At 40.0% G+C, this 20,677-nt stretch overlaps 4 protein-coding genes across 4 annotated transcripts; 1 reads left to right on the top strand and 3 right to left on the bottom strand.

Moving 5' to 3' along the window:
• Positions 1–4,028: 4,028 nt before the first annotated feature.
• LOC119326334 lies at positions 4,029–7,113 on the top strand. The gene is made up of 3 exons (XM_037600009.1): positions 4,029–5,187; positions 5,721–5,824; positions 6,835–7,113. Exons 1-2 carry the CDS (start codon positions 4,344–4,346, stop codon positions 5,777–5,779), a joined length of 903 nt encoding a protein of 300 aa, XP_037455906.1. The 5' UTR covers positions 4,029–4,343; the 3' UTR covers positions 5,780–5,824; positions 6,835–7,113.
• Positions 7,114–9,674: 2,561 nt separating this feature from the next.
• Positions 9,675–10,468, bottom strand: LOC119325289. The gene is made up of 2 exons (XM_037599041.1): positions 9,996–10,468; positions 9,675–9,841 (listed from the first exon to the last, which is right to left on the bottom strand). The coding sequence occupies exons 1-2, from the start codon at positions 10,258–10,260 to the stop codon at positions 9,786–9,788; spliced, it is 321 nt and encodes a 106-aa protein (XP_037454938.1). The 5' UTR covers positions 10,261–10,468; the 3' UTR covers positions 9,675–9,785.
• A 1,967-nt stretch (positions 10,469–12,435) lies between these two features.
• LOC119325828 lies at positions 12,436–13,445 on the bottom strand. Its single transcript, XM_037599555.1, has 2 exons — positions 12,897–13,445; positions 12,436–12,679 (listed from the first exon to the last, which is right to left on the bottom strand). The coding sequence occupies exons 1-2, from the start codon at positions 13,237–13,239 to the stop codon at positions 12,621–12,623; spliced, it is 402 nt and encodes a 133-aa protein (XP_037455452.1). The 5' UTR covers positions 13,240–13,445; the 3' UTR covers positions 12,436–12,620.
• Positions 13,446–15,983: 2,538 nt separating this feature from the next.
• LOC119326111 lies at positions 15,984–16,635 on the bottom strand. The gene is made up of 2 exons (XM_037599815.1): positions 16,288–16,635; positions 15,984–16,181 (listed from the first exon to the last, which is right to left on the bottom strand). The coding sequence occupies exons 1-2, from the start codon at positions 16,583–16,585 to the stop codon at positions 16,141–16,143; spliced, it is 339 nt and encodes a 112-aa protein (XP_037455712.1). The 5' UTR covers positions 16,586–16,635; the 3' UTR covers positions 15,984–16,140.
• Positions 16,636–20,677: the final 4,042 nt, after the last annotated feature.

Raw genomic sequence — 20,677 nt, 5'->3', positions numbered from 1 at the left:
ATATACAATCTTTTTGTAACTCACAAATATTATATTAAATATATGATTATTTTCTAAATAATACGTGAACAATTTGTTATTTCATTCGTCTGTATATTTATGCACACAAATATTCAAACTTTATTTTTGTACTGAAATTATAATTTACATTTTGTTTTGAGGGAAGAGACTATAATTTACATACTTCCTACAAATAGAAGAAAAATAGAATAGAAAAAAAAATGGAACTGGTGTAAAATGGGTCCCAGTATCTGCAGCCCAAATTCCACATGCTTTGTGTTTAAATACGTGTAACCTTGTTATCCATTGTGTACACAGGAACGTGAATGTTGTAGTGGTTTAGCCGGCTTGCTACTAACGTCTATGTTGTGTGTTCGAGACTTAGAATCCGCATGTTTTGTTTAATTTTCACTCCCACCTGACAGGCAGAACCCACCCTTCATAGAGGTGAAGAAAATGGCACCTCTCCCACGCCAGAAAAAACAAGTCACACACCCCCTTCCCCTGGTCCAGTGGCTGACAGTGGGCCCCATGCGCCTAGTCAGTGCCGGTTCCGTATGCAAAAATGAGATAAGCACTATATTTGCACCTCAAAGCCAAGTTTTTGTACCACTTTGATGTATGCCACAACTTCTAGCACCAAAGTGACCGTTTGTGTCAAATTTTAGCACCACCGGTGTAACTGACTCATTAGTTTATCCACCGCCAAATTGACGTGAGCTGGCATGCATTTTGAATGACCATGCACGTACACATTTCAGCACATCATTAACGCTGCTTTTTTGGGGTATCAATAACGCTGCTGCACTTGAATCACCACCGTCAGCGTGATGGATGCATGCAACACGGCCCCGCAAATATCGGATGTACATATTCATGTTTGGTTCATAGTTAGTATTTTCCCACACTATTTTACTCAGTAAGATTCTTGTTATGGAAAATAAGGCCACATGTCATACACAAAAAATATATGGAAGATTTTCCATAGGTAAGCCAACGTGTGGCTAACAATTTAAGCACCCAACCTAAGGCAAGTTCGGCTAAATTGGTGTGGGCGTGTGGCAAACTATGAGACGGCTACCGGTTTTAACTAGCATGATTTAAATTACTATGAGTTGTAAACCTGATAACCAAAAGTAGAAAAAGTGGCGGTCACCTCAAACTGTAATAGTTGTGCTGCTGTCACCTTATAAAATATACAAATAAAAATAGTGGCATTGGTCTTACCTTTCAAACATATAAATCAAATAATGACAAAATTTGCGTACAAATTGCATTTTTTATAATATGCAAGAATACGTATATAATGGTGCAAGTTTCGCAAAAAGGAAGTTTCCTAAGAAGGAGCAATTTAGTGGAATTTGTATTATCATTAAAAAGAAAGGAAAGTATAAAAAATAAATCAAATGTTGACAGAACTTACACACATTTACACAGAAGGGTTTTGCAAAAAAAATGTTACACTTTTTATAATACGAAAGAATAACCATATAACAGTGGACGATATTGGTATTACTGTTAAAGAAAAATTAAAATGAAAACAAAATAATGATTTTTTCTAGAGAAGATAAAACCCTTTAAGAAGAAATTAAAATAAAAACGACATAATAAAATTTTCCAGGGAAGAATGAAACCCTTTAAGAAGAAAGAAAAAATCAAAAACTAAAACAAAATAATAAAGTTTTCTATGGAATAATGAAGCACTTTAAGAAAAATAAATATACAAATTAGAAAGGAAAAAAATAATAAAGTTTTCTATGTAAGAAGGAAACCCTTTAAGAAAAAGAAAATATAAAAACAAAAGCAGCAACAAAAATAATAAATTTTTCTAGGGGAAAATGAAACCCTTTAAGGAGAAAGAAAATTAAAAAAATAACTTGGACACAAGTATGCCCTGAAATTGCACTTTCGTAATATTCAAAAAATAAGCATATACAGTGCAATTTCTGCTCTCTACTATAATATACACACATGGTGTATCATACTTGCGTGTATACTTACTTACAAAAACAAAAATTAAAATATATTTTAAGAAGAAATCAAGTATAGTGACATTGGTACTACCCTTTAAGAAGAAAATAAAGTAAAAATAATAATGATACAATTTGCACACAATTTACACATAAATTGCAGTTTTTAGTTATGTAAGAATAAACATATAATAATGAATTTTACATAAAAATAAAGTTTGAAACAAGGAACGAATTAGTGGCATTGGTATCATCCTGAAAAACAGGCAATGAATTTAAAAATAAACATTATAAAACGAATAAAAGAGAGAGTAAATTAGTGACATTGATATTACTCTTAAGAATAAAGAAATACAACTTGCAAACAACTTTGCAGTGGAATTTTTTATGATATGCATTGAATACACATATAATAATGCAACTTTAGCAGTCCAGTATTATTTACACAAAAATTGTATAGTACTTTCATGCATAATAATAATAATAATAATAATAATAATATAATAATAATAATAATAATAATAATAATAATAATAATAATAATATATTTAATTAGAAAAATTAGCACAGAAGAATTAGCATTGTTATTACCCTTACAAAGTAAAGAAAATAAAAAAAAGCAAATTTTCCACACAATTAGCACAAAAAATTGCACTTTTGATAATCTGTAGAATAAATATATAAGAGTGATGTTTCCGTACTCTAATGTAATTTGTACATGTATTACTTCCATGTATATATTTACTCAACATCTAGGAATACACGTAAAGAAAAAAAACTTAACTGAAAAATAGAAAAATAAAAGCGTACACGTGCAGAAAACAAAAACAACCCATAAAATAAATGCACACACCAAAATCCAGCCCAAGAAGAAAATCTACTGATCCAAAATAGGATTCAGTCGAATCCAAACAGCCCGGTATACCAGCATAACGTGATAGAAAAAAAAGGAAAAACTACACAAATCCTAAAGCACATACGACCAGAAAATCGACTGAAATCTAGCTAAAGTGTCGAATATCCAATTCCGAGCTCGGACTCATCTGCACCCGCTCAAGAAAAAAATCATAAAAATTCAAAAAAAACATTTTTTGGTGAAAGGTAGATAATTTGGTGCGTGAGGTGCGTTCCAAATTTCAAAGCATTTGGACATTTGAGTAGCTCTCAGCAAAAAAGACAAATTGAGTCAGGATATTATATGAGCAGTACACTATTTAACGGAACCTAAATTTGTTTTGTTTGTCGAGAGCTACTCAGATGTCCAAATGATTTGAAATTTGGAGCGGACATCACACACCAAATTATCTACCATGCCATTTTTTTTGGAATTTATTGAATGTTTTTACTATTTGTTTTGATTTTTTTATTGAACGCAGATGCAGATGATCCTAGGAGCCAAAACAGCCTCACTCCTAAAGTGTACAAATATAACAATGGGCGTGATGTTTTGGCTCTGGGATAGTAATCACAATGAAAATAGTTTAGAATGAAACAGAACTGATTTTTGTTTTTCTAAAAACAGTAATTCCTCGTAAGTAAAAACTTCAATCGCACTGCAGCTTCATTTTTTTTGTTGGTCTAGAAGGATAGTTTTCGATAATTCATCCTGAAGCCCGGGCTCAGCTGCTCCAGGTCAGCAAAAAATTTAAAACAAATACTAAAAAAATTCAAAAAATTCCAATTTTTTTGTGTGTGGTAGATAATTAGATGCGTGAGGTTCGCTGCAAAAATCAACTCGTTTGGACATTTGTGTAGGTCTCGGAAAAAAAGACAAATCGGGTCAAAACAGTTCATAAACAGTAAACATTTTTAGAGACCTCAGTTTTGTCTTTTTTGCACAGACTTGCTCAAATGTCCAAACGAGTTGATTTTTGCAGAGAACCTCACGCATCTAATTATCTATCATACAAAAAAATTTGGAATTTTTTGAATTTTTTTTGTATTTGTTTGATTTCATCGGTGAGCGAGAGTGCAGCTAAGCCCGGTTGCAAATTCGCCGCACTCCTTAGTTTTGGGCTTCAGTCGCGCATCTGCACTTTCACTTTCCCCATTGCGGCTGCACCCCATCCTAGCTAGACTCCTCCTCCGCCGCCGCCGCCTCCCCCATGAGCTCCCCCTCCATGGCGGCCGCCCTCCACCGCCGCCCCCGCTCCCGCCCGCCTCTGGAAGACGAGGATCTGCTCTCCGAGATCCTCCTCCGCCTCACCGCCGCAGCCGTCCTCCCTCCCCCGCGCCTCCGCCGTCTGCAAGCGCTGGCGCCGCCTCGTCTCCGACCGCGGCTTCCTCCGCCGCTACCGCCAACACCACTGCCGCAGCCCTCCGCTCCTCGGTTTCTTCCGCAGCGACTATGCAGGCATCTCCTACACGCCTGCCATGGAGGCCCCCGATCGTGTCCCCGCCGGGCGCTTCTCTTTGCTTCTCTACGACAGCCGTGCCAGAATCCTCAGCTGCCGCCATGGACTCCTGCTCTTCGCCCGCTCATCGGGAAACCGGTTCCTGGTGTGGGACCCCGTCACCCGCGACCAGCACAGGCTTGTCGCGCCACCGCCGTTCGACATCTACGCAGCTCAGGTGGACGGGGCGGTGCTCCGGGCTGCTGGAGACGCCCACCACTTCCAGGTGGTATTGGTAAGCTCCCAACAGAAGCAAGTGATCGCCTGCATTTACTCCTCGGAGACTGGTGTATGGAGTGATCTCATGCCAACATCGGTCCAACGCACGGCCGTGGGTTGTCAAGGCATGCCTGCTGTGTTGGTCGGGGATTCCCTTTACTTGCTGCTCTCTGACGGTGGTATAACTGTAATTCTTGAGGTTGATTTGAACAGGCAGAGCCTAGCTTTGATACAGGTGCCACTGTCTATGCTTGCCTATGGTCATCATAGGGACTATATGACACTTGCACGAGCAGAGGGTGGCGGGCTGGGTTTACTCTGGAAGGAAGGCTTCACCGCCCAGTTCTGGAAGATGAATGCTGGTTGTGATGGTGTTTCTTCGTGGGTGCGGGGAAGAACTATTAAATTGGACAAGCTACTTTCCCTGAATTTAGAGGAGATAAAGCGCATACAGAGGATAGCGTATGCTGAGGAAAATAATGTGGCTTTCTTGCGGACAGTTTCCGGTGTCTTCATGGTCCAGCTTGAGTCATTGCAGTTCAGTAAACTTCCTGAAAAAAACAACTGTGCTATCTGCTATCCATTAGAAAGTGTCTATGCTGCAGGTAAATCCATGTCTTCAAACTCTGGTTATAACGAATCCATGTTGATTTTCGATAATTAGTTGATGGAATATGCCGTTCACATCCTTTTGTGTTAAGATAACCATTTTAAGTAGTGTCACATTACTTGTTTCTTTTGCTGCCTGATGACCTCTGCAACATATAGCGAATTAGTTCTGCAGTGCTTCTGTTGTGATGCTTGCGTGGTAGCTTTATTTGATGGTTATAATCTGGATTCACATCTGTTACTGGTTATGTAACAGTTGAACTAAATTTCATTGTTTGCCTTTTGACATATTCAAGAATTGTATATTGGTAGTGCTGTGGTGCAGGTTTTTGTCATGGTGAAAACAACTACATGTGAATATTCTCTAAATTTGATGGCTGTTTGGTTTTGTTTATCTTCCTAATGCTGTATCAGAACTGAGTTTTTTTTCCAGATTACAGTCGTTAGTTATATAAATATATTCCTAATGTTGTATCTATTTAGCTTTCCATTAGAATGTTATTGGTTGTTTGACTTCTTATAATTGCAGAAACAAGCATTGGTGGTGGACATGGTGGAGCTGATCAAGATATGATAGTATTAGTATGATGTACTGGTTGAGCAGGAAAGCTTATCTTCTGAATGTATGCTGAGGTATCTGAAGTTCTGAACTGTTCTGTCAAAACCATGTATTTTTTCCCCTTTTTACTGCCATTCCTCATGTACTAAATTGCAAGAGAGGGTTGTAAGCTTTTCTCTACAATCTTTTGCTTAATTGTTCCCCACCTGGCCACTTCCCAACACGCTTTCATGGCAGGCTGCGTCGTGTTTCCCCATGCCCTGCTTCCTCATCCCTTCCTCAGCAGCTCTCCATTCTCTTCCTCATGCCTTCACCCACTTACATTCTCTTTTATTTGCTGATGTTTTAGCCCCTCCACTGGATATGCTCTTCGCTCGCCTCTCCCTTCCATCCAGCTGCCTTGCTTTCAGTTTACCTCCTTCTTGGTACTTCCCGAATCCCCTCTAGTAGTGCTGATTTTTCTCCCCCTAGCTCCTCAGATGACTGATGACTTTATGCCTTTCCCCCTTCTGTTCAAAATTTCTTTCCTACTCGGTCATAGATTATAGTGGTGTCATGTTAAGTGGTAGCAGAATGAAATACATCCTGTTTCATTTTTTCTTTTTGTTATAATTTTACCACTTCGTACTTTGCCTTTGATTAGTTTTTTGTGGTTATGGATCCATCAGGTCGTAGTGTGATTTATATGTTTTTCTCCGCGTCAGTGACTGACAACTAACTATACCTGAGCATACTAAATTTGTATGAGCTTATCGCAATGCCGTTTCACATTGCTGCTTATTTGGATCATTGTGATACCTAGTGAACTAATTATTGTAACGAAATTTTGAAGAGCATGCCTTCGTGAAATGTTGTACCACTGTTTATCGTTCTACTTGCAGTTAAGTATTGCAGATTTGTTGACACTTATTCTAGTTTTAGACCGTTTGCTTAAATATTGTCTCAGCACCTCTCACTGTTAGTTGCATATGCAATTGGAGTCCTACAAAATCAGCTGAATGGTATAAAACTTTAACGGCTTTTCCATGAATGCATGATGCAAATTTAGTTTTATTGATGTAGTCATTGGCTCATTGCCCTGCAGGTATCTAGAGTTATGTTCTGGTGTCTGAGATGCAGAAGGGGGCAAGGGGCTTGTTTGCTGCAACCCACAAGGAAAATTTGCCCTCTATTTAGGATGCACTAGTCAGCTGTGAAATGGACTTGTATGAATTAGTTGCTTATTTTGATCAACCTGGTTTATATCTAATTTCTGTAATCAATTGGCCAACTGGGCATGAAGACATAATGAGCTTGTACGATTAATTAGTACCTTTCGGCTGATCTTGCTTTCATTTTGTGTGTTATCATATTTTCACTGTTATCTTTTGATTGTGTTTCATGTTATATTAGGTAAGATGCCCCATTTAGTGTGTTTGTTTTTACCTGGTTCTACTAATGAGTGTTGAGTTCTTTTGCTTTCCCTGAGATTCAGGAAAGGCTTGGATAAGATTACTAAGGCTTGGAGTATGAAATAAACATTCCACTTTGAGATATGCAAAATTTCACACAAGTGGTGCGCCGACACGCGGAACTCATTTTATTGATTCCTTCGGCTATCACAGCTGTTCAACATCATATGATCCCTTGATCTACATGTTCAGCTCTTTATTTTGAAGGTCACTTGGCGTTAGTTATTGCCCCACCTCTTGTTGCACTCAGCTATACAATCCGCAACACTTTATGCATCTGCAAAATAGCCAAGACGAGCACAAGATCCTCAGACCAGATGGTGATTCTTCTTTTTATCAATAGAAAAAAGAGAACAAATTGCCTCGATATTCAGGAGAATTCATCTACAAACAGAGCAAATGCAATTCAACTATACAAGTAAGGTGGACTGTTCACAGACGGAGTCCGTGCTGCAGACCATGATGCATGCGGCAAGGGTGTCCTTGTCGACGCCGTTGCAGTTCCCGGCGCAGTCAACGTTGCAGAGTCACCAAGGGGCTGTGCCTGCACCCATCGTGGCACTGCTGGTAACAGTCGCATAAGGAGCATGATGCACAGGGCGGCAACAGTGGCCGCCCTCTTCTTCACTTCCATCTCCTCTCCTTTCCTTGGACAAGCTATGACAAGAGAAGAGGAAGGGAACTGCTGTGGGAGTTTTCAGGTGACTGGTGGCTCTCTTACTCAGTCAGAGTGTGTGGCCTCTTACATATTGGAGTTCCAAGGGCAATATCAACATTTGACCTGGTTAATATTTAGTGTAACACAACAAAGTATTTCAGTATTTTCTAGCACATCAAATGATCCACAATTTCAGGTTTGGTTGTTTTGTAGCCAGTTTTGCCATGTTATCGGTTTCCTGAACAAGATGGTGCCCACTGCCAATTACGAGCCCCTAGTGGAGCACCTGAAAATAACCTTGGATCTTAAACCGATTAGACAAGCGCATGCTACTCATCTTTCTATTTTCTTTGTGAAGAGGCCTGTGCTGATGTAGAAAGAAAACCGAATGCAGTTTTCATACAATGCTGTTTAGCAGTAGTAAGGGACAGATTGCTATATTAAGTTCCTGGAGATGTAAAGTATCTGCCTGGAAAGACACCTCCTGTGAATTGAATTTGCACAATTCTCTTTTTCTTTAACAAAATTTACATCTATTCAGTAGCAATGCCACCGGGATAGTTTTTAATTTTTGAGACATGGTGAAGGCTTTGGTGTGTTAGCGGCTAATGTTTGAATTTGAATTATTTGATGAGTTAAATATACAGATGATGTATCCATGGGAGTGTGTTCTTCAGTGTGTTGGGTCTTGGGTGTGTGATTGTCGTTGTCGTTAAAAAACTATGTATGACACAGGGACATGTTGTTTTGCTCATCTTGACATGGGGATGGGGTGAACGAATCTCACACAGTAGAATCTTCTCTTTTGGTTAGTCTGGTAGATATGGAAATTGCCTGTAAGTTGCAATTTTTTTTTTACTGAAATGTAACTATACATATGAATATATCTATTGTTGGGAAGTTTGTTTACATATTTTCTTAGCATATGTCTCATTGTTATTTTTTTACATTGTCATTGTGTAATCAGATTTTTCTGCTTTCCTACTCCAGAGAATGAACTATATGCCCATTGATCATTTAGCCTCTATTGGAACAGATGTTGCCAAAAACTCCCAAGTTGAAGGTGTGCCTCAAATTACATTTGTTCTCTGTTTCTAATGTTAGTTTTGTCTAATAACTCTGGTGATTTCACATCGGAACTTTTGGCACAATTTTCAAGATGGTGTAGCTAATGTTTACTGTTTGAGCCATTCAAAATCTATGGATATGACTTCAATGGCTTTCCATGAATGTGTTGTACAGATTGGTTTGACTGATGCCATCATTGCCCTGCAGGTATCTAGAGTTACGGCCAAGATGCAGAAGCGGCTTGTTCGCTTGCTTCGATTAGTTAGTATCTTTCAATTGATCTTGCTTGCCTTCATTAGTATGTGTTCATCTTTTCACTGTTTTCTTTGATTCTGCATCAGATTTCTATTTAGGCCTCATTTTTTATTTAGGCCCCATTTTCCGCGTTTGTTCTTGGTGAATGTTTATCTGGTTCTCCCTGATGAATTTCAAATTATTTTGCTTTAGTTAACATTCAGACAAGGCTTGGATGAGTTTGCTGTATCAATCAGTACTTTTCGGTTGATTTTGCTTGCTTGCATGCTGTGCCTGTGCATATTTTCACTGCTTCTGTGTTACATCTGGTGGGGAGAATTCCGCGTCAGATTTATGCTTTTGTTTTTGTGAATTGCTTGCTTTCACTCGGATTCAGGGATGGCTGGGATGCGACTGCTGATGTTTGAATTCTTGTAGCATGTGTTAACTTCTTACGAAGTAAATATGCCACCTTGAGATTTGCAAATAAAAAAATAAAAAAAATCAAACAAGTGGCACCGACGCACGCGCATCACATTTTATTGATTGATTCAGCAGTGACAGACGTTCAATCTGCCTACACAGTTTCTTCAGCTCTTTATTTTGAAGGTTACTTGGCGTTAATTATTGCCCCCACCTCTTGTTGCACTCAGCTATACAATCCGCAACACCTTGTGCATCTGCAAAATCATCAAGACGAGCACAAGATCATCAGAACAGATGGTGATTTTTTTCATGTCAACAGAAAAAAGAGGGCATAGACATCAATGGTCATGAGAAATTCATCTATAAACGAAGCAAATGCAACGCAAGTAACAGGGTCTGTCGTCTTACAGGTTGGTGCCACCACCGGGCCGCAGACGGAGTCCGTGCTGCAGACCATGATGCACGCGGCAAGGGAGTCCTCCCTGTCGCCGACGTCGCAGTTGCCAGCACAGTTGACGTTGCAGAGCCACCAAGGGACGCTCTGCCTGCACCCGGGGTAGCACTGCCAGTAACAGTCGCAGAAGGACATGGCGGCCACCCGCTGCTGGGATGGCACTGACATGATGAGGAGCATGCAAAGGGCGGCAATGGTGGCCGCCCTCTTCACCTCCATCTCCTCTCCTTCGTCAGACGAGAAGAGAAGAGAATGGCGGCTGATGTGGAAGTTTTCAGGTGACTGGTGGTTCTCTTAGTCAGTTTAAGAGTGTCAAGTCTCTTATATATTGGAGTTTGAGGGTAATATGGACATTTGATCTGGATAGTTTGTAGTGTAACGCAACAAAGTGCTGTAGTATTTTCCAGCAAATCAGATGACCCACAATTTCAGATCTGGTTGTTTTGTAGCCAGTTTTGCCATCTTATTAATTTCCTCAACAAGTTGGTGCCCACTGTCAATTACTAGCCCCTAGTGGAGCACCTGAAATAACCTTGGATCTTAAACAGATTAGATAAGCTCATGCTGCCCATCTTTCTATTTTCCCTGTGAAGAGACCTGTGGTGATGTAGACAGTAAACCGAATGCAGTGAGTAGCAGTTTTCATACAATTGCCGACTCAATTAGTAGTAGTGATGTAGTGAGGGAGAGATTGCTATTTTAAGTGCCTGGAAATGTGAACTCTCTCTCAGGCGGAGATTGTTTTGATGTAGACAGAAAACCAAATTCAGCCTCTAGATTAATTGTGCTGATGTAGACCTACTCCCTCCGTCCCATAATATAAGAGCATTTTCATACAATGCTCTTTAGTAGTAGTGAGGGAGAGATTGCTATTTTAAGTGCCTGGAAATGTGAATTGTCTGCCTGGAAAGACATCCCCTATGAACTGAATGTGCACAATTCTCTTTTTCTTCAACAAAATTTGCATATGTTCAGTAGCAATATTAATGCCACTGTGATAGTTTATTTCTTTTTTGAAATATGTTGAAGGCTTTTCTCAGTTGGCTAATGTTTGAATTTGAATTCTTTGATGAGTTAAACATACAATGTATACACGGGCATGTGTGCTTCAGCGTGTTGGGTGTGTGACTATATTGTCGTCGTTAAGAAACTATGTATGCTACGGGACATGTTGTGTTGCTCCTCTCGATATGCTCGGGAATGGGGTGGATGAATCTCGCACAGTGGAATCTTCTCTTTTTATTGGTCTGGTAGATACGAGAAATTGCTTGTAAGTTCTATTTCTTTTTTACTGAAATGTAACTACAAATGAATATATCTAGTGTTAGGCAGTTTTCTTCATATTTTCTTAACTTAAGTCTCATTTCTAGCATATGGCATTGGTTATTGTTTAATCCAAACTGTATGTAGCTTTCTTTGTGACAATCTAATTTCTCAAATTTTGGTATGTAGGTTTTTAGCATTAAATATTTAACACATGATCAAATTGGACTTTGATTCACCGTTAATATTGCTTTCATCATGAATTATACTTTTTACGGAAATAGTATTACATACCATTGGAAGTAGTGGTCAAAGTATTGTTTTTGATGCTGTGTAGGGCAAAACTGACATCTGTTTTGGACCGAAGGAAGTAGTGGTCAAAGTATTGTTTTTGATCCTGTACTTGATTCTTCTACTTATATGAATTGTATTAAATTTGACTTGGTAGCAACTTGCTATCTTGTGTATTTCTAAAAGGTATTGCCGGTGAGCTAGAAACCAGATTTTTCTGCTTTCCTACTCCATGAACGCATTATATGCCTATTGATCGTTTAGCCTCTAGTGGCACCAGATGTTGCCAAAAACTGCCACATTAAAAGTGTGCCTCAAATTACCTATTACCTATAATTCTGTGCTGATTTCACGTCGGAGCTTTTGGCACAATTTTCAAGATGGTTTAGCTAATCTTTACTGTTTGAGCGATACAAATCTACAGATATGACTTTAACAGCTTTCCACGAATGCCTTTTACAGATTGGTGTGACTGATTCCATGATTTTCCTGCAGGTATCTAGAATTACGTTCTGGTGTTCAAGATGCAGAAGTCGCTTGTTCGCTTGCTTCTGTTAGTTAGTACTCTGTACCTTCCATTGATCTTGCTTCGTCTTTTCAGTGTTTTCTTTGATTCTGCGTCAGGTTTATATTTAGGCCCCATTTTCTGCATTTGTTCTTGGTGAATGTTTATCTGGTTCTCACTGATGAATTTCGAATTATTTTGCTTTCGTTAACATTTAGGCAAGGCTTGAATGAGTTTGCTAGTGTTTGTATTTTTTACGTGTTAACCTTATATGTCGCTTATTTCCTCTTAAAAAGAAGATAAATAGTTTGCTCATGCCATCTGGACAGAGGAAATTAATATTGTAGATGAATCAAAATAAGCAGGGTTTGCACATGCATTGATAATCTGAAGATTGACAAATTTTCACACAAGTGATGCACCAAAGCGAAACACATTTTATTGACTGATGCAGCAACCACAGCTGTTCGACATCATATGTTTATGATCCCATGACCGACCTGCTCGCAGCCCTTCAAGGTTAGTTGGCGCCACCCGCCACCCACATATCGTGGCAGACATTCCTGCAAACCTCAACATCTGCAAAATAGTCCAAGATCATCAGAACAGACGGCTCCTTTTCCCTTAGTGAAAAGAACACATTCTATCAATATATCCCCCACAAAAGAAAATATTCTACCACTGTACATGATAATTCATACATAAACAGTGCAAACGCATCCATACAGTTTGTGTGATGAAAACACATATTCTATCGAATATTCTATCAATATAAGGCAGGTTGTTAGTGTCTTACCGACTGACGGCCCTGGCTGGTCACAGATGGAGTCCATGTTGCAGGCGATCAAGCAGGAGGCAAGGCCATCAATGGCGTCGGGGCAGCGACCAGCACACTTGACCTTGCAGAACAACGGCGAGATCCTGTCCTTGCACCCAGGGTAGCAGTGCTGGTAGCACATGCAGTTGACTCCAGAGGGCTGCTGATGGGATGGCTTTGGCTGCGCGAGGAGAAGGAGCATGCACAGGGCAGCAATGGCGGCTGCTCTATTCTTCCCCTCCATCTCCTTGGCCTCACACTCACAGTCGTACTGTAGAAGAGAAGAGAAGAGAACTCCTGTGGTGAGTGGTGGCCCTGTCATTCAACCAGAGTGTGGGCTCTTATATATTGGAGTTCTGAGGGCAATATTGACATTTCACCCAGATAATTCGTAAATCGTAATGGAGCCGATAATAGTATTTAACAATTTTCCAGCAATTCGAATTACTGTAATTTTAAGTTGGAATGTCAAGTAGCCAATTTTGCCATAGTATCCATTTCCTGAACAAGATGGGGCTTTATGTACTGTCAGTCTGTCACTTGTCCCTAGTGGTGCACCTGAAAATAACCATGGCTGGTTAGACAACCACATGCTGTTCACCTTATGAGCTGTGAAGCTGCCTGTGTTGATATAGAAAGAAAACTGGATGCAGTTCTATACAATGCTGTTTATATAAGTCTGCAAAGTTCCTGTTTATATGATTCTATACAGCTGCATGCAGGGAGATCAATCAGAGTTCATTGCCAGCTTACAAGCTTCTGAATGTAATTACAATGGAATAGTCCACGCAAGAAAAAAAAAACCAGACAAGCCATTTTGAAGCTGCCTGTGCTGTTGTAGAAAGAAAACCGAATGCAGTTTTCACAATTATATGGGATGACACGTACCACTGGAAATTGTTATACATGTGTTTAAGTATCACTTGCTGTTTAGTAGTAGTAAGGGGCAGATTGCTATTTTAAATGCCTAGAGATGTGAATATCTCCTATAAACTGAATTTGCATAATTCTCTTTTCCTTTTAACAAAATTTGCATCTATTCAGTAGCTTGCTACGATATAGTACAGGGACAGTTGGCCATCTTCGTTCAGATATCATACAGATGATTAGTTAAACATACAGATGTTGTATAAGCGGGTGTGTGGGCTTCAGTGTGGCGTGTGTGAGTATCGTCGTCGTACAAATCTATGCAAGATACAAGGACATGTAGTGTTGCTCCAGTCGATATGGTCAGTAATGTCGTGAATGAATCTCGCACCGTGCAATCTTCTCTTTTGATTTGTCTGGTGGATATGTGAAATTGCCTGTAAGATGTTAATATCCCGCCGCCCCTCTGAAATGTAACATATGAATAGATATAGTAATTGTGGTGAATGAATTTCACACGGTAAAAGTAACTGTAAGTTGTATTTTCTTACTGAAATGTAACTACACTACACATATGACTATATATCTAGTGTTACGCAGTTTGCTTACATATTTTCCTAGCACATCTCTCGTTGTGGGTCTAACTTGCATATGTTGTTGGCCATTGTCTGATCCAAACTGTATGTAGCTTTGCTTTGTGGCAGTTTAATTTCTTAAGTTTGGTCATGATAGACTTATAGCATTTCATATTAAACACATGATCAAAATGGTATGACTAATTTCACCATTAATACAACTTTCATCACAAATTGCACCTTTTACGAACATAGTACTTGTATTTAGAAGTAGTGGTCAACATGGACGTGGAGTTTCTGCACCCGAGCTCATTTGAGCTCGGGTGAACAGTAAAATCGAAAAAAAATCAAAAAAAATTCAAAAAAATTCCAATTTTTTTTGGGAGAAACATTGACAAAATTTTTAAGTGCTTGCAAAAATTCGTCGTGAAATCACATTTCTAGAAGGCGTGGCAAAAAAAAAAACAAAATTGGTACTCTGAAAATGCTACTTTCAAAAGCATTTTGGAGCCTGAATTTGTTTTTTTTGCCACGCCTTACAGGAATGTGATTTCATGATGAATTTTCGCAAGCACTTAGAACTTTTGTCAATGTTTCTCCCAAAAAAAATTTGGATTTTTTGAATTTTTTTCGATTTTACTGTTCACCGAGCTCAAATGAGCTCGGGAGCATAAAGGCACTTTCGTGGTCAACATATTGTTTTTATGCTATGTAGAGTAAAAAATGACATCTGGTTTGGACTAAAGGAAGTATATCTGTTAATAAGATGATGCACAGCCCCATTGTTTTTATGCTATGTAGAAGTTAATGGTGTGCCTCAAATTACCTGTTGTTATCTGTTTCTAATGTTGGTTTTCTCTAATAATTCCGAGGTGATTTCACCTTGGATTTGCTTTTTCAACAAATCGTGTGTTTTTTCAGAGATCATGTCTGATTTTTTATTTTTTTTTGAGAAATCACACCAGAGCTTTTCACACAATTTCCAAGATGGTTTAGCTAGTGTTTACTGTCTGAGCCATACAAAATCTTCAGATTTAAATTCAACAATTTTCCATGAATGCCTTGTACAAATTGATTTGACTGACACTTTGATTACCCTGCAGGTATCCAGAGTGAGCTACCCTGTTGCACCGGCAACAGGGTCAAGTTGGTTTCTACTGATAGTTTAGCACTTGGATCAAGCATGTACAATGAGTGCATCAGGCTAAACTAGCAATGGTGCAACAGGGTAGATGCAGATGCAGCTCCGCCCCTGCAGAGTTACATCTGGTGGCGAGATGCAGAAGTGGTTTGTTTGCTTGCTTCCGTTAGTTAGTACCTTTCAATTGATGTTGCTTGCTTGCATTTCTGTATGTGTTCATATTTTCACCGTTTTCTTTGTGTTCCGTGCTGTACTAAGTGGGCAGTATTCCGCGTGAGATTTCTACCTTCCCATTCTGTGTGTTTGTTCTTGGTGAATATTTATATTGTTCTCACTGATGAATTTAGAATTATTTTGATTTCGTTGAGATTCTTTTACATGTTAAGCTCTTATGTCACTTATTCCTCGCAAAAAGAAGATAAAACAGTTTGCCCTTGTCATCTGAACAGAGGAAGGAAAAATCATAGCCGAGTCAAACAAACAGGGATTTGTCACACTTTATTTTAAGATTAACAAATTCTCTCACAAGTGATGCACAAAGAGAAACACATTTTATTGACTGGTGCAGAAATCAGAGCCATTTTATGGACTGATTGTTAATTTGTGATCCCATGACCGACCGGCCCTTGGCTCTTCAAGGTTAGTTGGCGCCCAAGCACCAATGCTTACAAACCTCAGCATCTGCAGAAAGGGCCAAGATCATCAGAGCAGACGATTCCGTTTCCCTCTGTGAAATGAACACATATTCTATGAATGTAAGTCGGACAAGGTGGTTCTCGTGTCTTACTGGCCAATGGCGCCGGCAGGTCACAGATGGAGTCCGAGTCGCAGGCGTCGAAGCAGACGAGTATCCCATTGAAGGTGTGGCCGGGGCCGCTCAAGGGGCAGCCAGTGGCGCACTTGACCTTGCAGAGCCACGGCGGGGTGCTGTCCTTGCACCCGGGGTAGCACTGCCGATAGCACTCGCAGTCGACGTCGGACAGCGGCCCCTGCTTGGATGTCTTCTGGTGGGATGGCTTTGGCAGCATGAGGAGGAGGAGCAAGCACAGGGCAGCAACGGCGGCCGCTTTCTTCTTCGCCTCCATCTCCTGGCCTCACAATCGTACTGGATAAGTGAACTACTCCTGTGGTGAGTGGTGGGCCGGTGGCTCTGCCATTCAGCTAGAGTGAGGGTCCTTATATATTGGAGTTCCAAGGGCAATATCGACATTTGACCCAGATAATTTGTAAAGGAGCCAATAGTATTTCACTATTTTCCTGCAAATCAAATCAGATAATTTGTAAAGGAGCCAATAGTATTTGGAGTGTCTTGTAGCCAATTTTGCCATGGTACTCCTTTTCTGACAGAAATGGGACTTTGCATATATACAGTCACTTATATTAGTCCCCGGCCTAGTGGTAGTGCTGCACCTGAAAATAAGCATGGATCTTAAACTGGTTAGACAAGGCACATTCTGCTCACCTTAAAACCGCGCGTGTTGATATAGAAAGAAAACAGAATGCAGTTCTGAACTTCTAATACAACGTTGTTTATATATGGGATGGCATACCAGCGTGCAAGCTGTTTAATCACCTCTGTTTAACTATACAGCTGCATGCAGGGAGGTCAATCAAAGTTCTTTAGCATGGCAAGTTACAAGCTTCCCAATGTAATTCCAATGGAATATATAGTTCGTGCCAGGAACTATAATTTTTATTATAGTTCCAACGGAATATATGATGCTGCATGCTCATCCTTTTTCCCCCACACAAGCCTTTGTGAAGCTGCCTGTGCTGATGTCAACAGAACACAGAATCAGTTTCCATATAACTCCGTTTATACGGGTTGACACACACCAGTAAAAAATACTGTATACATGGATTTATGCTTTCTAAGGTATCTGATGAGCTAGAAACCAAAAATGTTTATTCTTTCCTACTCCATGAATCATATGCCCATTGATCTTTTAGCCTGTATTGGAACCAGATATTTCCAAAAACTGCGAAATGATAGAAGTTGAAAGTGTGCCTCAAATTACATGTTGTTCTCTGTTTCTAATGTTGGTTTTCTATGATAATTCTGAGGTGATTTCACATCGGAGTTTTTTCTATTGAAACCATGTTGGAGGTTTTTTTTAAATTTAGAATTCACGTTGGAGCTTTTGGCATGAATTTCAAGATGTTTTAGCTAATATTTATTGTTTGAGCCATACAAAATCTCCAGATATAACTTTTAACAGCTTTTCATGAATGTCTTGAACAAATTGCTTTTGCTGATTCCATAACTGCCCTGCAGATAGAGTTACGTTCCGGTGGCTGAGGTGCAGAAGTGGCCTGTGCACTTGCTTCGGTTATGATCTTGCTTGCTTGCATTATGTATATGTTTATATATTCACTGTTTTGATTGTGCTCACTGTTTGATGTTGTATGAGGTTGGGAGTATTCTGTGGCAGATTTCTACATACTACCTCTATACCTAAATATAAGACCTTTTTGAAGGCTAAACTAGCCTACAAAAACGTCTTATGTTTTAATACGGAGGGAGTATGTCCCATTTTGTTTGTTTGTTCTTGGTGAATGTTTATCTGGTTCCCACTGAAAATTTTCTATTAGTTTGCTTTTTCTTTTTGAGATTTACGCTAGGCTTTTGAGCCTTTGATTAGTTTTTGCTAATGTTCGATTTAAGCCTTTATGTCACTTATTCCTCGCAAAAAGAAGATAAACAATATAGCTCTTGCTATCTGGACAGAAGAAGGTAAAATCAAAGCCAAATCAAACTGAGCAGGGATATGCGACATGCATCGATAACCGTCTTTATTACAAGCGGTGCACCGAAGAGAAACACATTTTATTGATTAGTGTAGCAATCACAGCCGCTTGACATCATATGATTATGATGCCATGATCGACCCGCTCTTAGCTCTAAGGTTACTTGGCATCACCATGGGCGCTCCACAACAAAATTTTCCATGGTACTCTTTTTCTGAAAGAAATGGGACTTTGCCTGCTGTCACTTACTAGCCCCCAGTGGTGCTCCTGAAAATAACCTTGGATCTTAAACTGGTAAGACAAGGCACATGCTGCTGAAATTCTGAGTTATGGAGCTGCCTGTGTTGATATATATAGAAAGAAAACAGATTGCAGTTCTGGTACACTAGCTGCAGTTTATGTATGGGATGACATACCAGAGCAAGTGGCAGCTGCATCCATAAAAATGGAATACTTCATGCCATAAAAATTCTTCTATTCACTGTTCAGATGTTACATAAAGAAACGACATCTGAAATCCCGGCATATGTTACACAAACCCTTGTGACAAATCATCTAAATTGCGTGCTCTCTGAAAAAATGAGCCTCCTGCCGGCACAACTGAACTGAAGTATATTTAATCCTAGCAAAAAAAAAACCCTGTAGCACTTAAATTTGTTTCGGACGAAATGGAAATTTGCCTAGAAAAGGAGAGAATCTGCTTCCACCCGTGCACACTTGAAAAATTAGCCTCCTTGTGGCACAAGATTGCTCGACCTCTTGTGATGGTAAACGGTGGAAGTACTACTAGCACTGATAGGAATGACCCAGTGTTCCAATCAAATCGAATACTAGCTTCCATGACAACTGGAAAGCGGTTTGATTATTTGATCATTTCCATCTGGTGGGATTTCTCTGCTTATGTCACATTTTCTGTGTTTTTTTTGGAAAAGGAGGACATTTTCTGTGTTTGTTCTTGATGAAATTCTGTGGGGAGAATTCTACTAATGATGAATGTTGATTTGTTTTGTGTTCATTGAGATTAACATAAAGCATGGACAGTTTGCTGATTAACGTTTGAATTCCTCTTAAGAAATGAAATGTGTCACTTATTCCGCGGAAAAGAAAGCTGCTAGTTTTGTTCTTGCGATCAAAGCCAAATCAAAACTAGCAAGGATTTTCCATATGCATCAATAAGCTAATTTACTTTGACTTCTAATTAAGATGCACAAACATTCTTATAAGTGGTGCACCGAGGTGAAACACATTTTATTGATTGGTGCAGCAATCCCAAGTGCTTGACATCATACCATCCCATGATGGATCGGCTCTTCAAATCTTCATGACTTATTTAAAGATGCACAAGCTCTTCAAATCTTTGTTAGTTGGCGTGTCCATGGCCACCCCACCTCTTTTTGCACTCACTGTTACAAGCCACAACGTCAGCTGGATCTACAAAACAACAACGCAAGCACAAGTCTCATCAGAACAAGAGAAGAGATGCTCCTTCTTTCCTTTGCATCAACAGAACAATGTTCCATCAGTGTCCATGCATGAGAACTCATCCACAAAAGGAGCAAACGCAGTGTCGTCTTACTGAGGGGGGCCATTGACAGGCCGCAGACGGGGTCCATGCTGCAGGCGATCATGCAGGAGCCAACCTTGTCGTAGCCGTAAGCACCGCCACAGCCGCCGGCGCACTCGACCTTGCAGACCCGCGGCCAGGTGATGTCCTTGCACCCGGAGTAGCACTGCCGGTAGCACTCGCAGACGGCGTCGGAGAGCTGCTGATGGGATGGCTTTGCCAGCGTGAGGAGGATGAGCATGCACAGGGCGGCAGCGGCGGCCGCTCTTTTGGCCCCCTCCATCGCTCTCCTTCTTCCTCGTACAAGCTATGACAAGAGAAGTGCTGTGGTGGTGACTGGTGTCTGGTTGGCTCCTCTTATATACCAATATTTCAGTATTTTATCTAGCAAATCAAATGGCCATACTTTTAAGTTGGAGTGTCCTGTGTGGTATTCGTTTTCTCAGCCAAGTGGGGAAATAACATTGGATCATAAACGGGTTAGACAAGTGCACGCCACTCATCTTTATTTTCCCCAGACAAAACCTTTTTGAAGCTGCCTGTGCTGATGTAGAAACAAAACCGAATGCAGCTTCCATACAATGTTGTTTATATGGGTGACACATACCAGTGAATTTTTGTGTATATATGCTTTTTTCTAGAAAACTTCCGATCTAGTCATTATCAAGGTAGTACGAAGAACACCAGAAGTAAAACCGTAGACCACCTAGGGACGACTACAAACACTGGAGCGATCCAAAGGCGTGCCGCTGCCATCGCCCCTCCCTCATCGGAACCGGACAATCATTGTTATAGTAGACAGTCAATAAGTTATCCTGCTAAGACCCCATAGGACCAACGCACAAGAACAACAACCGCTGCAGAT

This window comes from Triticum dicoccoides, chromosome 6B (assembly GCF_002162155.2).
Source record: "Triticum dicoccoides isolate Atlit2015 ecotype Zavitan chromosome 6B, WEW_v2.0, whole genome shotgun sequence".
In the NCBI taxonomy this organism is placed as follows: Eukaryota; Viridiplantae; Streptophyta; class Magnoliopsida; order Poales; family Poaceae; genus Triticum; species Triticum dicoccoides.
The sequence above is the reverse complement of the archived record's forward strand: the minus strand, read 5'-3'. Positions and strand labels throughout refer to the sequence as shown.

What these genes read in the sequence shown, in the direction of transcription:
- LOC119326334 (XM_037600009.1), top strand. Translation starts at nt 4,344, where the DNA reads ATGGAGGCCCCCGATCGTGTCCCCGCCGGGCGCTTCTCTTTGCTTCTC. An exon ending in AGAAAGTGTCTATGCTGCAG is followed by an intron (nt 5,188 to 5,720) that starts GTAAATCCATGT and finishes TTATAATTGCAG; the next exon opens with AAACAAGCATTGGTGGTGGA.
- LOC119325289 (XM_037599041.1), bottom strand. Translation starts at nt 10,260, where the DNA reads ATGGAGGTGAAGAGGGCGGCCACCATTGCCGCCCTTTGCATGCTCCTC. An exon ending in CCCGGTGGTGGCACCAACCT is followed by an intron (nt 9,842 to 9,995) that starts GTAAGACGACAG and finishes ATGATTTTGCAG; the next exon opens with ATGCACAAGGTGTTGCGGAT.
- LOC119325828 (XM_037599555.1), bottom strand. Translation starts at nt 13,239, where the DNA reads ATGACAGGGCCACCACTCACCACAGGAGTTCTCTTCTCTTCTCTTCTA. An exon ending in CCAGCCAGGGCCGTCAGTCG is followed by an intron (nt 12,680 to 12,896) that starts GTAAGACACTAA and finishes ACTATTTTGCAG; the next exon opens with ATGTTGAGGTTTGCAGGAAT.
- LOC119326111 (XM_037599815.1), bottom strand. Translation starts at nt 16,585, where the DNA reads ATGGAGGCGAAGAAGAAAGCGGCCGCCGTTGCTGCCCTGTGCTTGCTC. An exon ending in CCTGCCGGCGCCATTGGCCA is followed by an intron (nt 16,182 to 16,287) that starts GTAAGACACGAG and finishes CCCTTTCTGCAG; the next exon opens with ATGCTGAGGTTTGTAAGCAT.